The 17,578-nt window shown below is 30.0% G+C and overlaps 3 protein-coding genes across 3 annotated transcripts; 1 reads left to right on the top strand and 2 right to left on the bottom strand.

Moving 5' to 3' along the window:
* Nucleotides 1–633: 633 nt before the first annotated feature.
* Nucleotides 634–5,067, bottom strand: LOC100249532 (uncharacterized). Its single transcript, XM_002284907.5, has 8 exons — nucleotides 4,700–5,067; nucleotides 4,443–4,522; nucleotides 4,154–4,214; nucleotides 2,534–2,591; nucleotides 2,253–2,310; nucleotides 1,761–1,833; nucleotides 1,210–1,331; nucleotides 634–949 (listed from the first exon to the last, which is right to left on the bottom strand). The coding sequence occupies exons 1-7, from the start codon at nucleotides 5,003–5,005 to the stop codon at nucleotides 1,239–1,241; spliced, it is 729 nt and encodes a 242-aa protein (XP_002284943.1). The 5' UTR covers nucleotides 5,006–5,067; the 3' UTR covers nucleotides 634–949; nucleotides 1,210–1,238.
* A 1,203-nt stretch (nucleotides 5,068–6,270) lies between these two features.
* LOC104881399 (F-box/kelch-repeat protein At1g57790) lies at nucleotides 6,271–8,361 on the top strand. The gene is made up of 2 exons (XM_010661520.3): nucleotides 6,271–6,486; nucleotides 7,272–8,361. The coding sequence occupies exons 1-2, from the start codon at nucleotides 6,316–6,318 to the stop codon at nucleotides 8,328–8,330; spliced, it is 1,230 nt and encodes a 409-aa protein (XP_010659822.2). The 5' UTR covers nucleotides 6,271–6,315; the 3' UTR covers nucleotides 8,331–8,361.
* A 2,487-nt stretch (nucleotides 8,362–10,848) lies between these two features.
* On the bottom strand, nucleotides 10,849–12,033 carry LOC104881409 (F-box/kelch-repeat protein At1g57790). The gene has a single exon (XM_010661565.1). It carries the CDS (start codon nucleotides 12,031–12,033, stop codon nucleotides 10,849–10,851), a length of 1,185 nt encoding a protein of 394 aa, XP_010659867.1.
* Between the last annotated feature and the right edge of the window lie 5,545 nt (nucleotides 12,034–17,578).

Genomic DNA, 17,578 nt, shown 5'->3' with positions numbered 1-17,578 from the left:
AAATTGATTGGATTGCTTTTTGAACAAAAAACCAAATTTTATTCTCGATCTTTTACTAGGATGATTTACCTCCATTCTCATCATATTTTCATTACTATTCCCATGTAGTGTTAAAAGGATTAGGATCTGTTTTCAGAGGTTTCCATGCACAAAACAGCATCTCAAAGAAGTAGAAATGAAATAAAAAATCTGGCTGGTATATTCATTGATTTTCTGAATTTTGAGGAATCCACTGAATGGGTCAATCAGCTTCTTTGATTTACTAAATGGGTCAGCCAAATTCTTTGATGCTGGCATGCTGTGATTTTGAATGAGCCCTTCTGCTTCATGGGCTTATTGCAGAGAAAGATGAAGATAGGAGCAAAAACCCTGAAGAAGGATCATGGGCCTGTATCTTAAGCTTACTGTTAAAAGGCTAAGGTTAAACCATGGAAGTTGCAGCCCATCTAGACTGAGACAGTACCATGTACCAGCTCAGAGAAAAGGCAGTCAGTCATCTGTGAACTCATGAAAAACTGAGGGAAAAGAAAAAGGATTTGTATATCAGACATTGCCATGAGACTAGAATGTTATTTGGAGATCTCAGAAAAAGCCAAGACTGTAGTGGGTACTTAGTGAATAATGCAAAAAAACTGCAGAAAAAAGTATTTCATTCACAAAATTTCGATGCAAATTGAACAAGAAATGCCCTCATACAATCCCTCAGAATTTACAAATGCCTGAAACAATTTTTTTTCTTTCAGACTCCATTAGCTATGAGCTCTAAGCTGCTTTGCAGCTGTCAGGAAAATCTGAACTGCCCACAACTTGCCATTAGCAGATAAGAACAACCATGGAGTTCTGGGATTTTGGTTTGCTTCAAGAATGACCCATCAAATCACAAATATGATTTGGTTTCCAAATTAGAAGCACGGCAGCATACTACAAAGAATACAAGACAATCTGGACTCTGAAGCAGCAAAAAAACACCACCACCAAGTGAGTAACAGTAAAATTCTCAATGATCAATTTTCCTACTTTTTGATAGCTTCAGAATTATTTTCCAACTTCTTGGACCAGAGGCTTTATCTCAGGTTGAAGGTTTCGGCCTTGAGCTCAAGAAGTTGGGCTAAAATTTCTAGAAGAAAAGGATCATGTCCTAATTTTCTTCATTGTGGTGGCATGACAAATAATGAGGGCATTCCAAAATCAAGAGATGATTCTGCAAACCTGTTACATGATTTTTTCTTGGAAGATGACTATAACAGTGTCAGTGATATAGCAGCAGAACGAAGCTTGACACCGTCATCATCCCACTTAAACTGTGGGGCAGCTGCTCCAGCAATAAAAGCCTACAGGTTGCAAATAAAAGACAGATGGGATTCACTTGAATTGATAATTATTCATCCAAATGACCAAAAAAAAAAACAAAAAAACCCTGGTCTTCAAGTGGAAAAATTGGGATTCTAAATCTTGAACTGGCAGGTTCAACAAAGGGTATTCAATAGGAAATCTGTAAAGTTGATCAACTGTAAGATTGAAACTAGAGTGCTGCACGGTGAACCAATCAGGTTTACCAAAATGATTAGCCAAATACATTCAAGGGATAAATTGTCCCTCAACACCATTGACTGAGCCAGTGAACCATTTTGGAAAATCTGATCAGTTCACAATGCATTTTTCTGGAAAACTATTATCCATCATGATGCACAAAGTCCTAAGTGTGGTCTAGCTATAGTCCTTGATTGTATTCGAACACTAGAGGACATGTGAGAACAAACCTTTCCGCCGTTAACAGCAGCAACTACAGCTAGGTGCTGTTCATCTCTACCAAACTCATAGAAGTAATACGTCCTGAAATAAATCAAGTATTTAAACAGATAACCATGACAAGCAATTGCTTCAAAAGGCAGGATGTATTGGAATTTCGTTAACTTTTATAGAATATAGAGAGACAAAAGGGGGAGTATGCTAAGTCATATAGTCCAAACAAGCATAGTTGGAAGCTAGATGAATTCCTAATAATGTCATTTGTGTTATTGCTGATGATTGTAGTAAAGAAGGGAAGGTGCTTATAATTACTTTTGATTGTATTGAATTTCATTTCTTTTCTTGCCCTTCAATATATTACTTTTTTTTCCTCAGCCAAAAAGAAAAGAAGAGAAAAACAAAAGGAAATTACTAATCTTTCATAAAGACATAACTAGAACTTTGGAGGAATTAATTCTCAGTATGATTTAAATGCCCTTGTCTCAGCCTGAAGATAAAGTTACCTGAAACCATCATCTTCCTTTATTTTTATTGTTCGGGCAGAGTACAAAGTTGCCGCAGCTGCAATGGAAGTATGACAATATTGAAAATCAATGCCAAGATGGCAGAAGGAAGATAAAAAGAACTGCACTATGGGGGCATTAGGCCCATTACTCATACATAGTAGTTGATAGGGAAAAACTAAATCAGTTAGAACAGCTCTATGCCCTCTGAAGAAAGATTTTGCTATAAAGTTTTGCCTAAGAAATGCAAAAAGGTGGAAGAAAATAATGAGACAAAGTACCTGGGACAAAGATTTTTGCTGCCTCCTTCAAGGAACCTAAATCAGTAATATCTTTGGCCTGTTCATGTACGCAAAGATTATGTAAATTACTCTTCTAGTAAGAAGATTGTAAAGGGATGAACCACAATCATGAACGATATTAGATCTAAAACTATCACTGAGGATGATATTGATGATCCCATGTTGGTATTTCACTAATAATTGTGAAAATTGCCTTCCACAGGGCTAATGATTATGAAACAGCACAACCACCTCAAGGCTAATTGCTATAGCTTACATGGAAATTAAAATTTTTTAAGAACTGAATGTTCTCATAGCTGCTTATTGCAGAAAAACTCCCAGCTTGATCTTTATCTTGTGAGAGAATTCAAAACACTCTGGATGCTCTTATTTTCAATGAAATAGAGAAGCATGTTATCAAGAATGTCAGTTTACGAGAAGTATTAGGGAGAGAGTTAAGCAATGCTGTATCAATGTAATTGATTACAATGACAATTGTGTTAACAAACTTCATGAGATAGGATAAAAGCAAACCTATATGGTAAGACCTTCAGCTAGGTCATGGAAATCTACTTCTTAATCTTGAAGTTAAGGACTGTATGAATCAAATTAACAAGCAGAGTATGGGACAAGATACTTCAGAATTATACTAAAGGAGGAACTAGGCAAACAGATGCTTTTATCTATACCTCTTTTGAAACTTGAAAAGGCAGAGTCATTATTCAGGAAGGTGTTACATACGGATTCCCACAGGATTCCACAAGCCGCAAGCTACTTGGTCAGAACAAGCTCAAGGATCTTGTTCTTATTTTAGATAAAGAGTCATCATAGATCTCTTTTTATCATGGCAAAATAGAGTTAGAGGTCCTCTGGAACTTGAAACAAGAATGAACCCTGACATCATAGTTGAAAAGGCCAATCCACCATGGACCTCACCAAGTATCTAATCTTATGGGTAATCATTTACTTGGGAAGCCAAGCACTACTGATGCCAACGCATACTTAGAAGCATAGAATGGGAGAAGAAAATTTTGGCATAAAAAGCTTCTAAAACCCGTAGGACATCCACTTAAAACACCAGTGGTTTGTCTCATCTCAGGCATACTAAACGGACAGTTAACTTTTCCTTCTATTAAACCAACATCGTCTCAATAGAATAAAGGCACACATTTTGCCCACAATCTTCATTACTATAACTTAAACCAAGGTAGTTTCAAAATTGATAAGAAAACATTGTGCCAAATTCCAAAAATTCCAATTTTTTTTAATTAGATATGCGAAACATTATTTCTAAAAGAAAAAATTTCAAGCTTGCCACTGATAGAGATAATTAAACAAAAAGCACAAGACTATCGGTTCTGCACAAAATTAGAGAAAAAAAATTGAAATGTCACAATGTGGTATCTTCTAGCACCATTGGGCACAAACTAAGCTCGTCCTTATTTAAGAGTGGCAATATAAGGCTAATCGCTGATTGCACGACAACAAATATGGTAGAAACCCCAAATACAACCATTCAATAACAATTATTGATTTACAGTTCGTCTAGTAAAAAGAGCTCTATGATTAATTTAACAATGAACAAAATATCATAAGCACTGTTATTGTCAAAGCACAAACCTCCAAGAAGGTGATCTTCAGCTGATTGGTAGGCCGAATTACAACGCTCAAAACTTCTGATCTGCACCAAACAATAAGACATTCAGTGATAAAGAAAAGATGCACAACAATGAATGTCTATAAATTTGTGGAAACTTCACATATTCAGAAACTAAATAGCATAAAAAAATAAATAAGGGGTATGAAATTCAACAAAGCACAACTTGTATAGCCAAAATTCTCAAAAATTTCTTCCATTTGATTAAAATATAAACACAAAATCAAAGGAACTCGACATCTGATTGCATACCCATCCGAAGATGCAAACCTAGCTGCAAATGTCCTGGGCTTTGCCTTATCTCCATAAAGAGACAATCCAGCATTGAAATCCTAGAAACATAAAAAATTAAAACAGTCAAACAGGGACTTTTTGATATCACAATTCAGTGTTCAATACTGGAAATTTCATGCTATTGTAATCACAGAAAGTTGAATTTTCAGTTCTACCAAACAATTCTTTAGTCAATCACAGAATGTAGAAGAATAACTGTGTGAAACCATTTTCACCTCAGGCTCCATAATGTCCTCAAACTCAGGTGGAACCCGGATGGAGAACCCATCACCAAAGAACTGAAACCAAGTTTTGGTGTTTGCTATGGCAGACAGTATGGATTTTGAAGATGGGGAAGTATCAGCAAAGGCTATGGCAACTGGGTAGTGTGCTGACAAAGAAAATGCACAGAGGGAAGCAGTGTTGAGTATGAAGTCTCTCTTGGAGGAATTGCAGAGGATTCTGGGTTTTGGGGTGGTGGGGTTTGGGTTTTGGGGAGGTTTTAAGGGGCGTGGAGAGAGAGACAAGTGAAGAATGGCCATTAGAGAGAGTGGAGATTGAGTTCATGTCTGGTAGAGAAGGGAGTGGATAATGTGAGCGGGTATTCGGAGGAATGTTAGTGGTAGTCATAGTCTTTTTGCTTTAGTGGGAAACAAAAACGCTGCGTTTTGAGTTTTTTGATTTTGTTTTGTAAGTAATTACAGTGACAATAATTATTTTATTTAATTGAATTTGATAGTATTTGTACTCCAAAGTGTTTTAAATAAAAATATTTTTAAAAAATATCTGTCAAAGAATCATCTACAAATATTTTTCCAAAAAAAAAAAAATACTATAAATGATTTTTCAAAAATTTGAAAGTGTTTTTCAAAATTTTCAAATAAAAAAAGGAAAAGTACATAAAAATAAAAAATAAATTAAAGTTACTAAATTATTTTTAAGAGTTTTTTCGAATTCATTTTTAAGAATTTTTTTTTCTAATATTTGATTTATTATAAAAAATAAAAAAAAAATCAAATATAATTAAAATTAATTAAAAGTTTGTGTACATATTACTTGAGCTTTATATAAAAATAAAAAAATAAGTGAAATGAGTTTGAAGCTCTACCTAGAAATAGTTATTAACTTTAAATATATGTTTTATTTTATTTTTCTTTTTATTATTCATTTTTATTTTCTTTCATTTGAATTCTCCTTCAAAATTTTTAAAAACCAAATATAGGGTAAGAAAAATGAATTAAATAATAATAAAAATGATTATTTTCATTTATGGTTTACCATAAAAAATACAAAAAAAAATAAAAAAAATTCAATTTTTATATTTTCTTGTATTTCCTTTTTTTTTTATATCTCAACCGTTCAAGAAAGTTAATATCGAATGTAATGTAGTTGGAAATTCAAGTTGATATTATAATGTAACTCAAAATTCAAAAATAAAACTTATTTCAATTAGAATAAACTTCTCTTGTTATATTTTATTTTTATTATTTTTTAAAATAAACCTTTTGCCTTCCCTTGTTATTAATATTATTATTTTTTATAGACAAGATATAAATAATAATTTCTCTTGTTCATTCTCTTTATATTCCTATTACTTTAAATTGTACAAGTAAAAACATGCATGCCCACTTAGAAATTTTAAGGATAACTTTTATAAGATTTATAGGAATTATTAAAAAGGATAAATATATATAAAATAAAATAAAATTTGGAACTAAATATGGAATATCGTTATCATAAATTATAATTTTATGGAGTGGGAAGAAGGATTCCTATTGTCACGGATCATTCTTGCTTGTTCCGCACGTCAAGTACATTATTGGAAACAATCCCTTGCCCTCACACTACTACTATGTATAAAACTAGGGCTGAAGAAGAAACCCTATCAATTGCACTCATGGCTTCCCTGCTCAGGCCATGGTCGAATCTCCCTGATGAGATACTAGTGATGGTATTCAAACGCCTCCTCCACATCTGCGATCGGATTCGGTTTCGCGCCGTTTGCAAGGGTTGGCGGCTGCCGGTACTGTAGGGACCCCTCCCCTTGGGAAACACGTGGCACGCAGCTCATGGTGACGCGTGGCACGTATTATCAGCCGGACCATCATTATCCGAATTCCCCTAAAGATATGCATGGTGCAGTTATCCTATCCGGACCCCCTCAAGAAGAGGCAAACGACGTTTCAGCTTCTCCTATCCAAGGAAGAGCAAACGACGCTGGCAGAGTGTAGACATCCGGATAGTCTCCACAACACATCCGGATAATCAGCATGAGCCATCCGGATATAAATCGTCTGGATGGTCAATTAAAGTAAAGCGAGTCTTACACGCAATCACAACAAGCAGCCATGGCCCACATCCCATCACCTGCAGAGTGAGAAGACAAGAGGAAGTGACAGCAAGTCACTTCCCACGATCTCTGACAGCCGCATCACCTACCATGGTCTCTGACAGCCATTCGTAGGATGATAGTGCTCCTACTGACACCTATTATCATCATCACAACATAAAATATCTCCTCACCATTAATGAAAGGGGCAGTATCCCTGAAGCTGTATATATATGCCTTCACACGAAGAAGAAAGGGATCTTCCTGGTAACCTCTTGATACCTAAAAAAAGGCCAACTGATTTATATATCTTTCTCTGACCATGGCTAACAAAACCATCGGAGGGTGTGTCCGGACACCCTGTCCGGATGCCTTTTTGCAGGTGCAACCGCTGAATCAAGAACCCCTTGTGTGTTGAGAATCGCGTGTCCATCCATCTAGCAGCAACGTGGACCATCGGATACGCGAGGTGACAACAGGTACGACTCATTCAAGGGCTCTTTCCCATTCCGAAACTGCCATGGACAATGGAATACATGTGGAAGAAGACAACGGATTCAAACCGTACATCGAGTATTTGCAAGCTACGTGAGCCTGATCTCCATCAAGGCAGCAGCGCATCCCGATCTTACATTGTAGAAAACGGGATGATGGAAGGGAGGAGCAACTTCGTGGATGCGGAGGCTTGTGCGTCCAGAGACGGTTGGGTGCTTTTCTCCAAAGAGGAAGGAAAAGGGAGTTTGCTCTTCTTTTTCTTTAGTCCATTTACTAAAGCGGTGATATCCCTTCCTCACCTGGAGTCACCTGGGTTTGAAGTTGCCACATTCTCCTCCGCCCCTACTTTCCCTGATTGCGTTGTGTTTGTGACGCATCCACCCGAGTCGGGTAAAATCTCCATAAGCATATGCCGCCCCTGTGGGGATGATCGGACATGGAACGGCAGTATATTTCGTGTACCTGAGTTTTTCGACTCCGTGGAATCCGTGGCCTACATGGGAGGAAGTTTTTACTGTCATTTCGGATGTTTCTACCGGATGACATCTTTCAACACTGCCACTCAAAAATGGAGTATTACAAGAATTAGATCTTCTCCAACCTATGAAAACGACTATGCTATTGATGATTGTACTTTGTTTTGCTTCAGTAATCCGAATTACTTGCTGGAAGGTGAAGGAGAGTTGTTATTGGCATATGCAGCCAAAGATCGCTATTCCCTATATCCTGGTGAGTATGATGACGAATGGTTTCTTCTGTACAAGCTGGATTGGAAGCGCAAGGCATGGCGCAATAAGGGAAGGTTGAGAGGTGGGGCGATATTTCTTGGTAAAACGTCGTTTTGGATTTCAAGTGAAGGAGAAACAGAGATGGTAGCAAATAGGGTCCACCATTACTCCCGTGGCACCCCTAAATTCTTTCTGTCGCCCTCGGATTATCCCTTTGGGCTTCTCGAAGAACATAGAGAGAAGTGCAAGATTTGCTATCATCCTTGTACGCAAGGGCTAAAAACAATCTGGATTGCACCTCCTCCACAGTTTTAGCATCTTATATGTTTAATCATAGATTTGCCAGCCTCCTTTTTTCTCCCCAACTTAGAGATAACTTCAAAATATCAATAATTTAATATTTTAAAAAGCGTTTTATTTTATTTTATTTTAATTGTATGAATTTATTATTATAATTATCTGAATTTATGTTAACTTTTAATATTTCTACTTCAAAATATCAATAATTTGATGTTTTAAAAGTTTTTGTTTTTTTGACATTATTATATTGGAAGTTACATATAAATTTATTTTTTATATTTATCCAAATTTTCTATCACTATTGTTTCAAATAAATTTTTTTAACTCAAATTTCATTATAATAACTTTAACATAAATATTAATTAATGTTTGAAAAAGATTTTTATTGGAATAATAATTTTTTTATCATTATATTTGATAAAAGCTCACAAGTTTAGTAGGTGTGTTGTTTATACATGACGATTTGCTAATATCAATGATAAATTATTATCTTTAAATAATTTCTAAATACTTTAAAATTAATTAAAGCAGTACACATAAATTAAAAATATAATATTAATTAATAAATAATATTGATAAATAGATAAATGAAATATATTATAATATAATATAATAATATAAGATAATCTTTTATATTTTTTAAATTATTTAAATTTTTTTATAATTAAGTAATTAACTTAAGTTTTATACTTATCTTATCATATATTTGTTTTTTAATCATTTAAACATTTAGTTGTATCACGATTTTATTTAATGATTTAAATTGAAATTTATTATGATAATTCTAAATGTAGAATATCAATAATTTAATTTTTAAAAATTAATTTTTAATAAATAATATATTCATATAGTAAAAGTAATATTCCTATCATTTCCTAGCTAGGAATGATATTTTTAATATCACTTAAAATTAAATTAATTTCAATTGTTAATTTTAAATATTAATTTCTAATAACTGATATCATATCTCTTTATCATTCCAAATAAAATGATACTTCGGATTTTGAATTCTCATTTTATTTATTATTAATAATTATTCGAAAAATTAAATTAACAAGTCACATGGGTGAAACCCTAACATGGAAAGAGATAATGTTTGTTATTGTAAAGGTAATATGGAAAGAGATAATGTTTGTTATTGTAAAGGTAATTAACGAGTGAATTATTTTTTAATAATGAAATAATTTAAATTAAATTTAGGAGTTAAATATATACATATTCAATATTAAAAAAAGAGAGTAGTTTGATGATAAATTATTTGCTTTAAATAGTTTATAAATAACTTAAAATTAATTAAAATAATACATAAAACGACATAAATTAAAATATAATATTAATTAATAAATAATATTTATAAATAAATAAAATATTATCTATTATAATAATAGATAATATTGTAATATATTATAATAATACAAGATTATCTTTTACTATTCTTTAAATTATTTATATTTTTTATAATTAGGTAATTAACTTAGTTTTGGTTTTATCACTATTTCATTTAAATTCTTTAAACGGATATTTATTATGATAATTCTAGGGTGTAGAATATCAACAATTTAATTATTAATTATAAATAAATAGCAATGGTTTGTATTATATCCCTTCATATTGTAAAATTAATTTTTAATACTTACTTCCTTTGTATTCCTATTATTCCCAAGAATTTTTTTTAAATATATATTTATATAATTATTTTTTAAAACAATTTTAAAAAATTGAAAATAACTAAAATATGTTCTCTAAAAAATCAAGTTTTTTTAGAGAAAACTGTTTTCTATTTTCTAGTTCTTAAATGTTTTTTCTTATTATTATTTTTTTTTAGAGAATAAGAAATTGTTTTGAAAAATAGTTACCAAACAAACTCTAAAACTTTACAAACTGTTTATAAAAATAAAATTTTAACTTGAAAAACCTATTTCATAATTTTGTCATAAAAATGTAATTTTCAAATATTTTTTTGATAGTTTTATAGAGTATTTCAAAAAATAATTAGAAACATAGATAATATATCCATAACTTTTACATTATAAATAAGTATATAATTTCTAGAAATTAAGAAGAAGTTAAGTGGGTCTTTGGTAAACGTGACTTAATAACTTAATTTAAGTCATTAAGTAAATTGTATAAAATAACTTAATGATATGATTTAAATTCAAAAATAATTTTAAATAAAAATAATTAACGTATACTTAAATTTATATTTTCGTTTTACATTTTTTATCCCTATTTGCTCTAATTACCTCCATTATTTCTTTTGTTGATGTCCCACGACCTCCAATATTACTCGACATTCTTACCCTAATTATAATTTATGAAGATAAATATATCAATTTGATGATTTAAAATAAATTTTATCAAACAACTTTAATACTTAAAATATAAATTAAATAATAAGTTTTAAGTTAACAACTTAAACTCAACTTAAGTTATTAAATAATAAGCATTAAATACTACAAACATGAATTCGTAATGTCCTCCTAAATCATTTTTATACAAAAGCATAGACATGTTTAAAAATGAACAAATATGACTACGAGTCTTGAGGAGGTTGAATCCATATGGTCTTTAGGCTTTTCCTACAATAGCCATAAATCTTGGCATTCCCCGCTTCTCTTTTCTTTTCCTTCTGCCAAGTTAAATAATCATGGTCTCGAGAGTCATATTCATCAAAGCTACATAAATCCAGGGTTTGAAACTCTGGAACACCATCGTGGTGGTAGTAGATCCTGTTTGCTATTATCTCTGTCTCTCCCCCTGCTGATACGCAGAACGAGGTCTCACCCAGAAACATCGCACGCCCCCCCAGCCTACTCACACGCACCCATTCATTCCTCGACCAATCCAACTTCAATACATACAACTGATGCCAGCACGACAAGCTTTCGAATAAATATACGAGTAACAAATCTCCCTCACATTCAAGCAAGTAACTTTGAGAAAAGTAGTTAAACAAAGAATCATCAAGATGATCCATCGCTGGACAAGTTAAAATCACAAGACTGAGTTCTTGGTCAGCAATGTTGAAGGCCGCAAGATGGAAGCTACTAAAGTGACAGTAGAAAGTTCCTTCCATGTAGCCTACAGCTTTCAGGGTGCCAAGAGGATGATCATTAGCCACTAAGTCATGGGTCTTCCATGTTTTATTCGCATGGCTGTATATGTTTATTGAAATTTCATCGTAATTGCGTTCATATGGAACAAACACAAAACAGTGGGGAGAAGTTGGAGCCAAAGAGAATGTGGCGAATTCAGACACAGGTGACTCAAAGCAAGGAAGAAATATCACCTCTTTAGTAAAAGGGTTAAAGAAGAAGAACTTTCCTTGCCAGTAGTCATCCTTGTAGAAAAGGACCCAACTGTATCTGGAAGCACGTACCTCAGCTTTCGCGAAGTTTTTCCTCCCTCTCATTCTTCCCTTTTCTACCATATAAGAAAGTCTTCTGTTATGATGAAGCGGTTCGTAGAGCTTGCAAACACTCCAGAAAGAAATTGATTTTGGGTTCCGCCATTTATATTCCATTGTCCATGGCAACTTATCAATGGCTTTAATCCCACGATTAGGTTGTAGATGCCAATCCTCCGCTACATAGAGTCGTTCCATTATCGAGACTATTAAGTCTTGAGGAAGATCTGACCATGGCCTGATTTCGATTTCATCCATCTGGCTTTCTTCTACGTTCTTACGCTTTGGATTTCTCACTTTGAGGGCAGACATCATCACCCCTTCACACTTATTCGGTCTCCCTTCAACATATTATATATAAATATAATTTCCTAATTTAGTCTTATATTTTTTAAGTTTTCAAATTTGAATCTCACACGTTTTGCTTTCCTTTTTTTTACCACTTCTATTCTTTAAACCATATTTGGAATAGATAAAAACTAAGAAGGAAAATCAAATTTTATTCCAATTAATAATTAAATTAGGAGTTTTATATATCATAGGAAATCTAAAATAAATAACAATTTTTAATATTGCTCAAATTTCTAAAACTCTTTTGATTTTAAGAAGGATTACTAATTTCAAAATAAAATAAAAATGGAGGGTTAGATTTCCAAAATTGGATTTTCAATGACCATTTTAATCAAATAACCCTTAGAAATAAAATAATATCGTTATTCTGCACAACCATGTATCTATAAATATTTGGGAGGTTGAATCTAGGTTGTTTTGAGCCCTTCCTTACCATGACCATATTTTTTTTTTTTGGCTTTCTCTAACCTTTCTCTCAAACCAGAAGTATAATAAACTCATGTTAAAAGGTAAAGTCCAAGTTTGAGAAGTTGAATATGATATTGATGCGACTAATTTTAAAGCTAAGAAGATTGCTAAAAATATTAATTTTATCTTAAAGTAAATTAAAATAATTTTTTAAATTTGAGAAACATTACAAAAGCTATTTATTGATATTTTTAATATTATTTACAAGTGTTTCATTATAATTGGAGCAATTTGTTTATCATAAATATAGGTTTATTATTATGTCAATCAATATGTGAAATAAGAAAAATTCTTTTAAAATTTTAATGTGACTTTTTTAATAATTTGATAAATTATGCATATTCAGTTATATTTATTTGCAAAAATAAAGGAGGAAACAAAAGTAACAAATCCACTTTCCTTTTTCTTGCAAATTCCTTATTTTTATAAAGTAAGGTAGTTACTTTGTACCGAGTTAATCTGCTTGGATACTTCCAATATTTTGTTTCTAAACATAGAAAAATAATATTGTACTCATCCATAAAAAATTAAAACTAAAATTTCCAAACAAACACAACTTAAGATTTTTTTAAAATTATACTCATCCGTGAAATCCCTTATCTTCATTTTCTTCTCATGTTTGATAACTGTTTTAGAAAATAATTTTGAAAAATAGTTTTTGAGAACAAGTTTTAGAAATTGTTCTATGAATTTTTTAGAATAAAAGTCTAATTAGAAACTTTTAACCTATTTTTAAATATGTTTTAAAAATCATTTTTATATTTAATATTTTATTTTTAATTATTTTGTATGTTTGTATAATTATTTCTTAAAATAACTCTAAAAAAAATAAATAAAAATAATATAAAACGACTAAAATATGTTTTCTAGAAATATTCTATTTTCTATTCTTAAAAACAAAAAACAGTTAACGGTGTTTAGTTGTCCAACAAGTTTTTTGAGTTTTTTATTTTAGAAAACATAAAACTATTTTAAAAAACAGTTTCAAACAAATCTTAATATTTTTAACATATTTTTAATATTTTTAAATATGCTTTAAAAATTATTTTTATATCTAATGTTTTATTTTTAATTATTCTACATGTGTATAATTATTTCTTAAAATAACACTTGAAACACAAGTGAAAATAATATAAAACAACTAAAAGATGTTTTTTGAAAACATCCTATTTTTTGTTCTTAAAAATTGAAAACAAAAAACGGTATTTGATTGTCAAATGTGTTTTTTATTATGAAGAACGAAAATTTGTTTTAAAAAACCAGTTCTCAAACATATCCTAATATTTTTATTTTTGTGTCTTTTTAACAATCTTGTTTTCTATATTTGAAAATAGAAAATAGTAACTTTAATATATAAAAATAGACTCAAAGTATGCTTTAATCTCATTACTATCACATAATTAATAGGAATAATTACTTATAATTTATCTCATGAAAGAAGACCTATGTATTGGTTTCATTTTTCGCATCAATCTTTTTTTTTTTTCTTTTTAATATAAAATGTAGAAATATATTTTAAAAACTAAAAAAGACATAAATTTTATAACTTTATAAAATATATTAACTTTAATTATTTTTCCCACTTGCATAATTTTTTTTTTAAGTTTTAGTAAACACCCTATCTCCATCTGTTGCTTTTAATAATATTTTTTTAATTAAAATTTATTAGTATAGTTATTGTGAAAAAAAAATTAAACTTTTGAGCTTTAAAAAATCATTAAAATCATTAAAAATTAAGAAATTCTAGTGAAGTTTTTTTGTCAATACTTTTTTTTATAAAAAAATAAATAAATATTCCTTGGATTTTTTTCTATAAATTTTTATTTTAGTTCTTTAAATTACTAGATGAATAATTATTTTAGCATTTTAATTATTTAGCGTGCATGATAAGTATGTAGCGTGTAGAGTGGAACAAAAGTACCTAATATATAATACCATATAACTTAGCCTTCTAAATAACATTAATAAACCTATTTACACCTTAGACATTAATACAACCAAAGCAGCACCACATGAAGCTCCTATGGGTTCAGATCTCTCCATCTGGAAAAGAAACCAAGAAAAGATGTTGAGAACGGCAAAGAAGAGAGTTCTCAACCTTCTTGAGAAGATTTAAAACCATTATTAGATCTGAAGTGCACAAGTGTTGGAGTGGAACTCAAGTTCTTGCCCACTTCACTTATAAAAGATATTATCCCCAAATAAATCAATGAAGCCAAAATAAGTGTGATTGTTAGAGCAATGGTAAAGGTCTTGGACAGTTAAGTTTACGTGTGTAGTTCAAGTCTTAAGAAGGGCCATTTTGCCCTATAGTGGGAAATTAGGTCTAGGGTTTTCAGAATAAAGTCCTGCGCAATTCAGGAATAAGAAAATAAGGTTCTAGGATAAGATTAAAGATTCAATACGGTTAACAGAGGGATTTTATATCAGGTTTGAGTTGAAGAACAAATAGTCTTTGATTGCAAAGAAATTATGATGGGGAGAAGAAGCCTTGGCAATTAAGGAAAAGCAATCTAAGCAATCACACCTAGGATTCCAAACTAACCATGCTAAATAACAACAGTCAAGCACTCTGAACAAGTGATCATTTATTACTAATTGAGAAACTAGAGAAGATGAACAGCAGCTGGAGAAGAATTTGCCTATTGTTGAGGAAGACTTCCAAGGTAAGGTTTGTAGAAGAGAGTGGAGGGCCATGGATTGTTCTCACAGAGGGAAGCCATAGAGCTTCTCTTCCGTTGGTCTTAAGAAAGAAGAGATTGATTGGCTTTGAGGCCATTTGAAGAAGGCTTCAGATATGGACAAGTCCCTAGGATTTATTCTCAAATACAGGGAAAAAACTAGAGTGCACCTCTTGGAGGTGAAAATAAACCCCGATGGCAGATTTTGCAAATCCCAAAGTTCATAACAGGCCCAAAAACAACCTTTCTGGTGATCCCAAAAAGATCCAAAAGTAGTGGATGGGGAAACATTAGAGAAGCCATAGCATCTTCAAAATTTTTTCCCTCTCAAGCAATGGTTATTAAGGAAACACAAGTAGTAAAAAATGGCAAGGAGAAGCTAGGAATATTATTCATCTAGTAATTTAAAGAACTAAAATAAAAATTTATAGAAAAAAATCCAAGGAATATTTATTTATTTTTTTTATAAAAAAAAGTATTGACCAAAAAAGCTTCACTAGAATTTCTTAATTTTTAATGATTTTAATGATTTTTTAAAGCTCAAAAGTCTAATTTTTTTTTCACAATAACTATACTAATAAATTTTAATTAAAAAAATATTATTAAAAGCAATAAATGGAGATAGGGTGTTTACTAAAACTTTAAAAAAAAATTATGCAAGTGGGAAAGATAACTAAAGTTAATATATTTTATAAAGTTATAAAATTTATGTCTTTTTTAGTTTTTAAAAAATATTTCTACATTTTATATTAAAAAAAAAAAAAAAAAAAAAGAGAGAGATTGATACGAAAAATGAAACCAATACATAGGTCTTCTTTCATGAGATAAATTATAAGTAATTATTACTATTAATTATGTGATAGTAATGAGATTAAAACATACTTTGAGTCTACTTTTATATATTAAAGTTACTATTTTCTATTTTCAAATATAAAAAACAAGAATATTAAAAAGACACAAAAATAAAAATATTAGGATATGTTTGAGAACTGGTTTTTTAAAACAAATTTCCATTTTTCATAATAAAAAACACATTTGACAATCAAATACCGTTTTTTGTTTTCAATTTTTAAGAACAAAAAATAGGATGTTTTCAAAAAACATCTTTTAGTTATTTTATATTATTTTCACTTGTTTTTCAAGTATTATTTTAAGAAATAATTATACACATAGAATAATTAAAAATAAAACATTAGATATAAAAATAATTTTTAAAGCATATTTAAAAATATTAAAAATATGTTAAAAACATTAAGATTTATTTGAAACTCTTTTTTAAAATAGTTTTATGTTTTCTAAAATAAAAAACTCAAAAAACTTGTTTGACAACTAAACACCGTTTTCTGTTTTTTGTTTTTAAGAATAGAAAATAGAATATTTCTAGAAAACATATTTTAGTCGTTTTATATTATTTTTATGTATTTTTTTTAGAGTTATTTTAAGAAATAATTATACAAACATACAAAATAATTAAAAATAAAATATTAAATATAAAAATGATTTTTAAAACATATTTAAAAATAGGTTAAAAGTTTCTAATTAGACTTTTATTCTAAAAAATTCATAGAACAATTTCTAAAACTTGTTCTCAAAAACTATTTTTCAGAATTATTTTCTAAAACAGTTATCACACATGAGAAGAAAATGAAAATGAAGATAAGGGCTTTCACGGATGAGTATAATTTTAAAAAAAATCTTAAGTTGTGTTTGTTTGGAAATTTTAGTTTTAATTTTTTATGGATGAGTACAATATTATTTTTCTATGTTTAGAAACAAAATATTAGAAGTATCCAAGCAGATTAACTCAGTACAAAGTAACTACCTTACTTTATAAAAATAAGGAATTTGCAAGAAAAAGGAAAGTGGATTTGTTAATTTTGTTTCCTCCTTTATTTTTGCAAATAAATATAACTGAATATGCATAATTTATCAAATTATTAAAAAAGTCACATTCAAATTTTAAAAGAATTTTTCTTATTTCACATATTGATTGACATAATAATAAACCTATATTTATGATAAACAAATTGCTCCAATTATAATGAAACACTTGTAAATAATATTAAAAATATCAATAAATAGCTTTTGTAATGTTGCTCAAATTTATAAAATTATTTTAATTTACTTTTAGATAAAATTAATATTTTTAGCAATCTTCTTAGCTTTAAAATTAGTCGCATCAATATCATATTCAACTTTTACTTTACCTTTTAACATATGAGTTTATTATACTTCTGGTTTGAGAGAAAGGTTAGAGAAAGCCAAAAAAAAAAATATGGTCATGGTAAGGAAGGGCTCAAAACAATCTAGATTCAACCTCCCAAATATTTATAGATATATGGTTGTGTAGAATAACG

The sequence above is a fragment of the Vitis vinifera genome, chromosome 14, assembly GCF_030704535.1.
Source record: "Vitis vinifera cultivar Pinot Noir 40024 chromosome 14, ASM3070453v1".
In the NCBI taxonomy this organism is placed as follows: domain Eukaryota; kingdom Viridiplantae; phylum Streptophyta; class Magnoliopsida; order Vitales; family Vitaceae; genus Vitis; species Vitis vinifera.
Note: the sequence above shows the minus strand (reverse complement) of the source record. Positions and strands in the feature narration are given on the sequence as shown.

Coding starts and splice junctions, on each gene's coding strand:
- LOC100249532 (XM_002284907.5), bottom strand. CDS start 5,005: ATGGCCATTCTTCACTTGTCTCTCTCTCCACGCCCCTTAAAACCTCCC. Junction 4,523..4,699: donor AGGACATTATGGAGCCTGAG/GTGAAAATGGTT, acceptor TTATGTTTCTAG/GATTTCAATGCTGGATTGTC. Junction 1,332..1,760: donor CTGCTGTTAACGGCGGAAAG/GTTTGTTCTCAC, acceptor TGCAACCTGTAG/GCTTTTATTGCTGGAGCAGC.
- LOC104881409 (XM_010661565.1), bottom strand. CDS start 12,033: ATGTCTGCCCTCAAAGTGAGAAATCCAAAGCGTAAGAACGTAGAAGAA.
- LOC104881399 (XM_010661520.3), top strand. CDS start 6,316: ATGTATAAAACTAGGGCTGAAGAAGAAACCCTATCAATTGCACTCATG. Junction 6,487..7,271: donor GCAAGGGTTGGCGGCTGCCG/GTACTGTAGGGA, acceptor AGGTGACAACAG/GTACGACTCATTCAAGGGCT.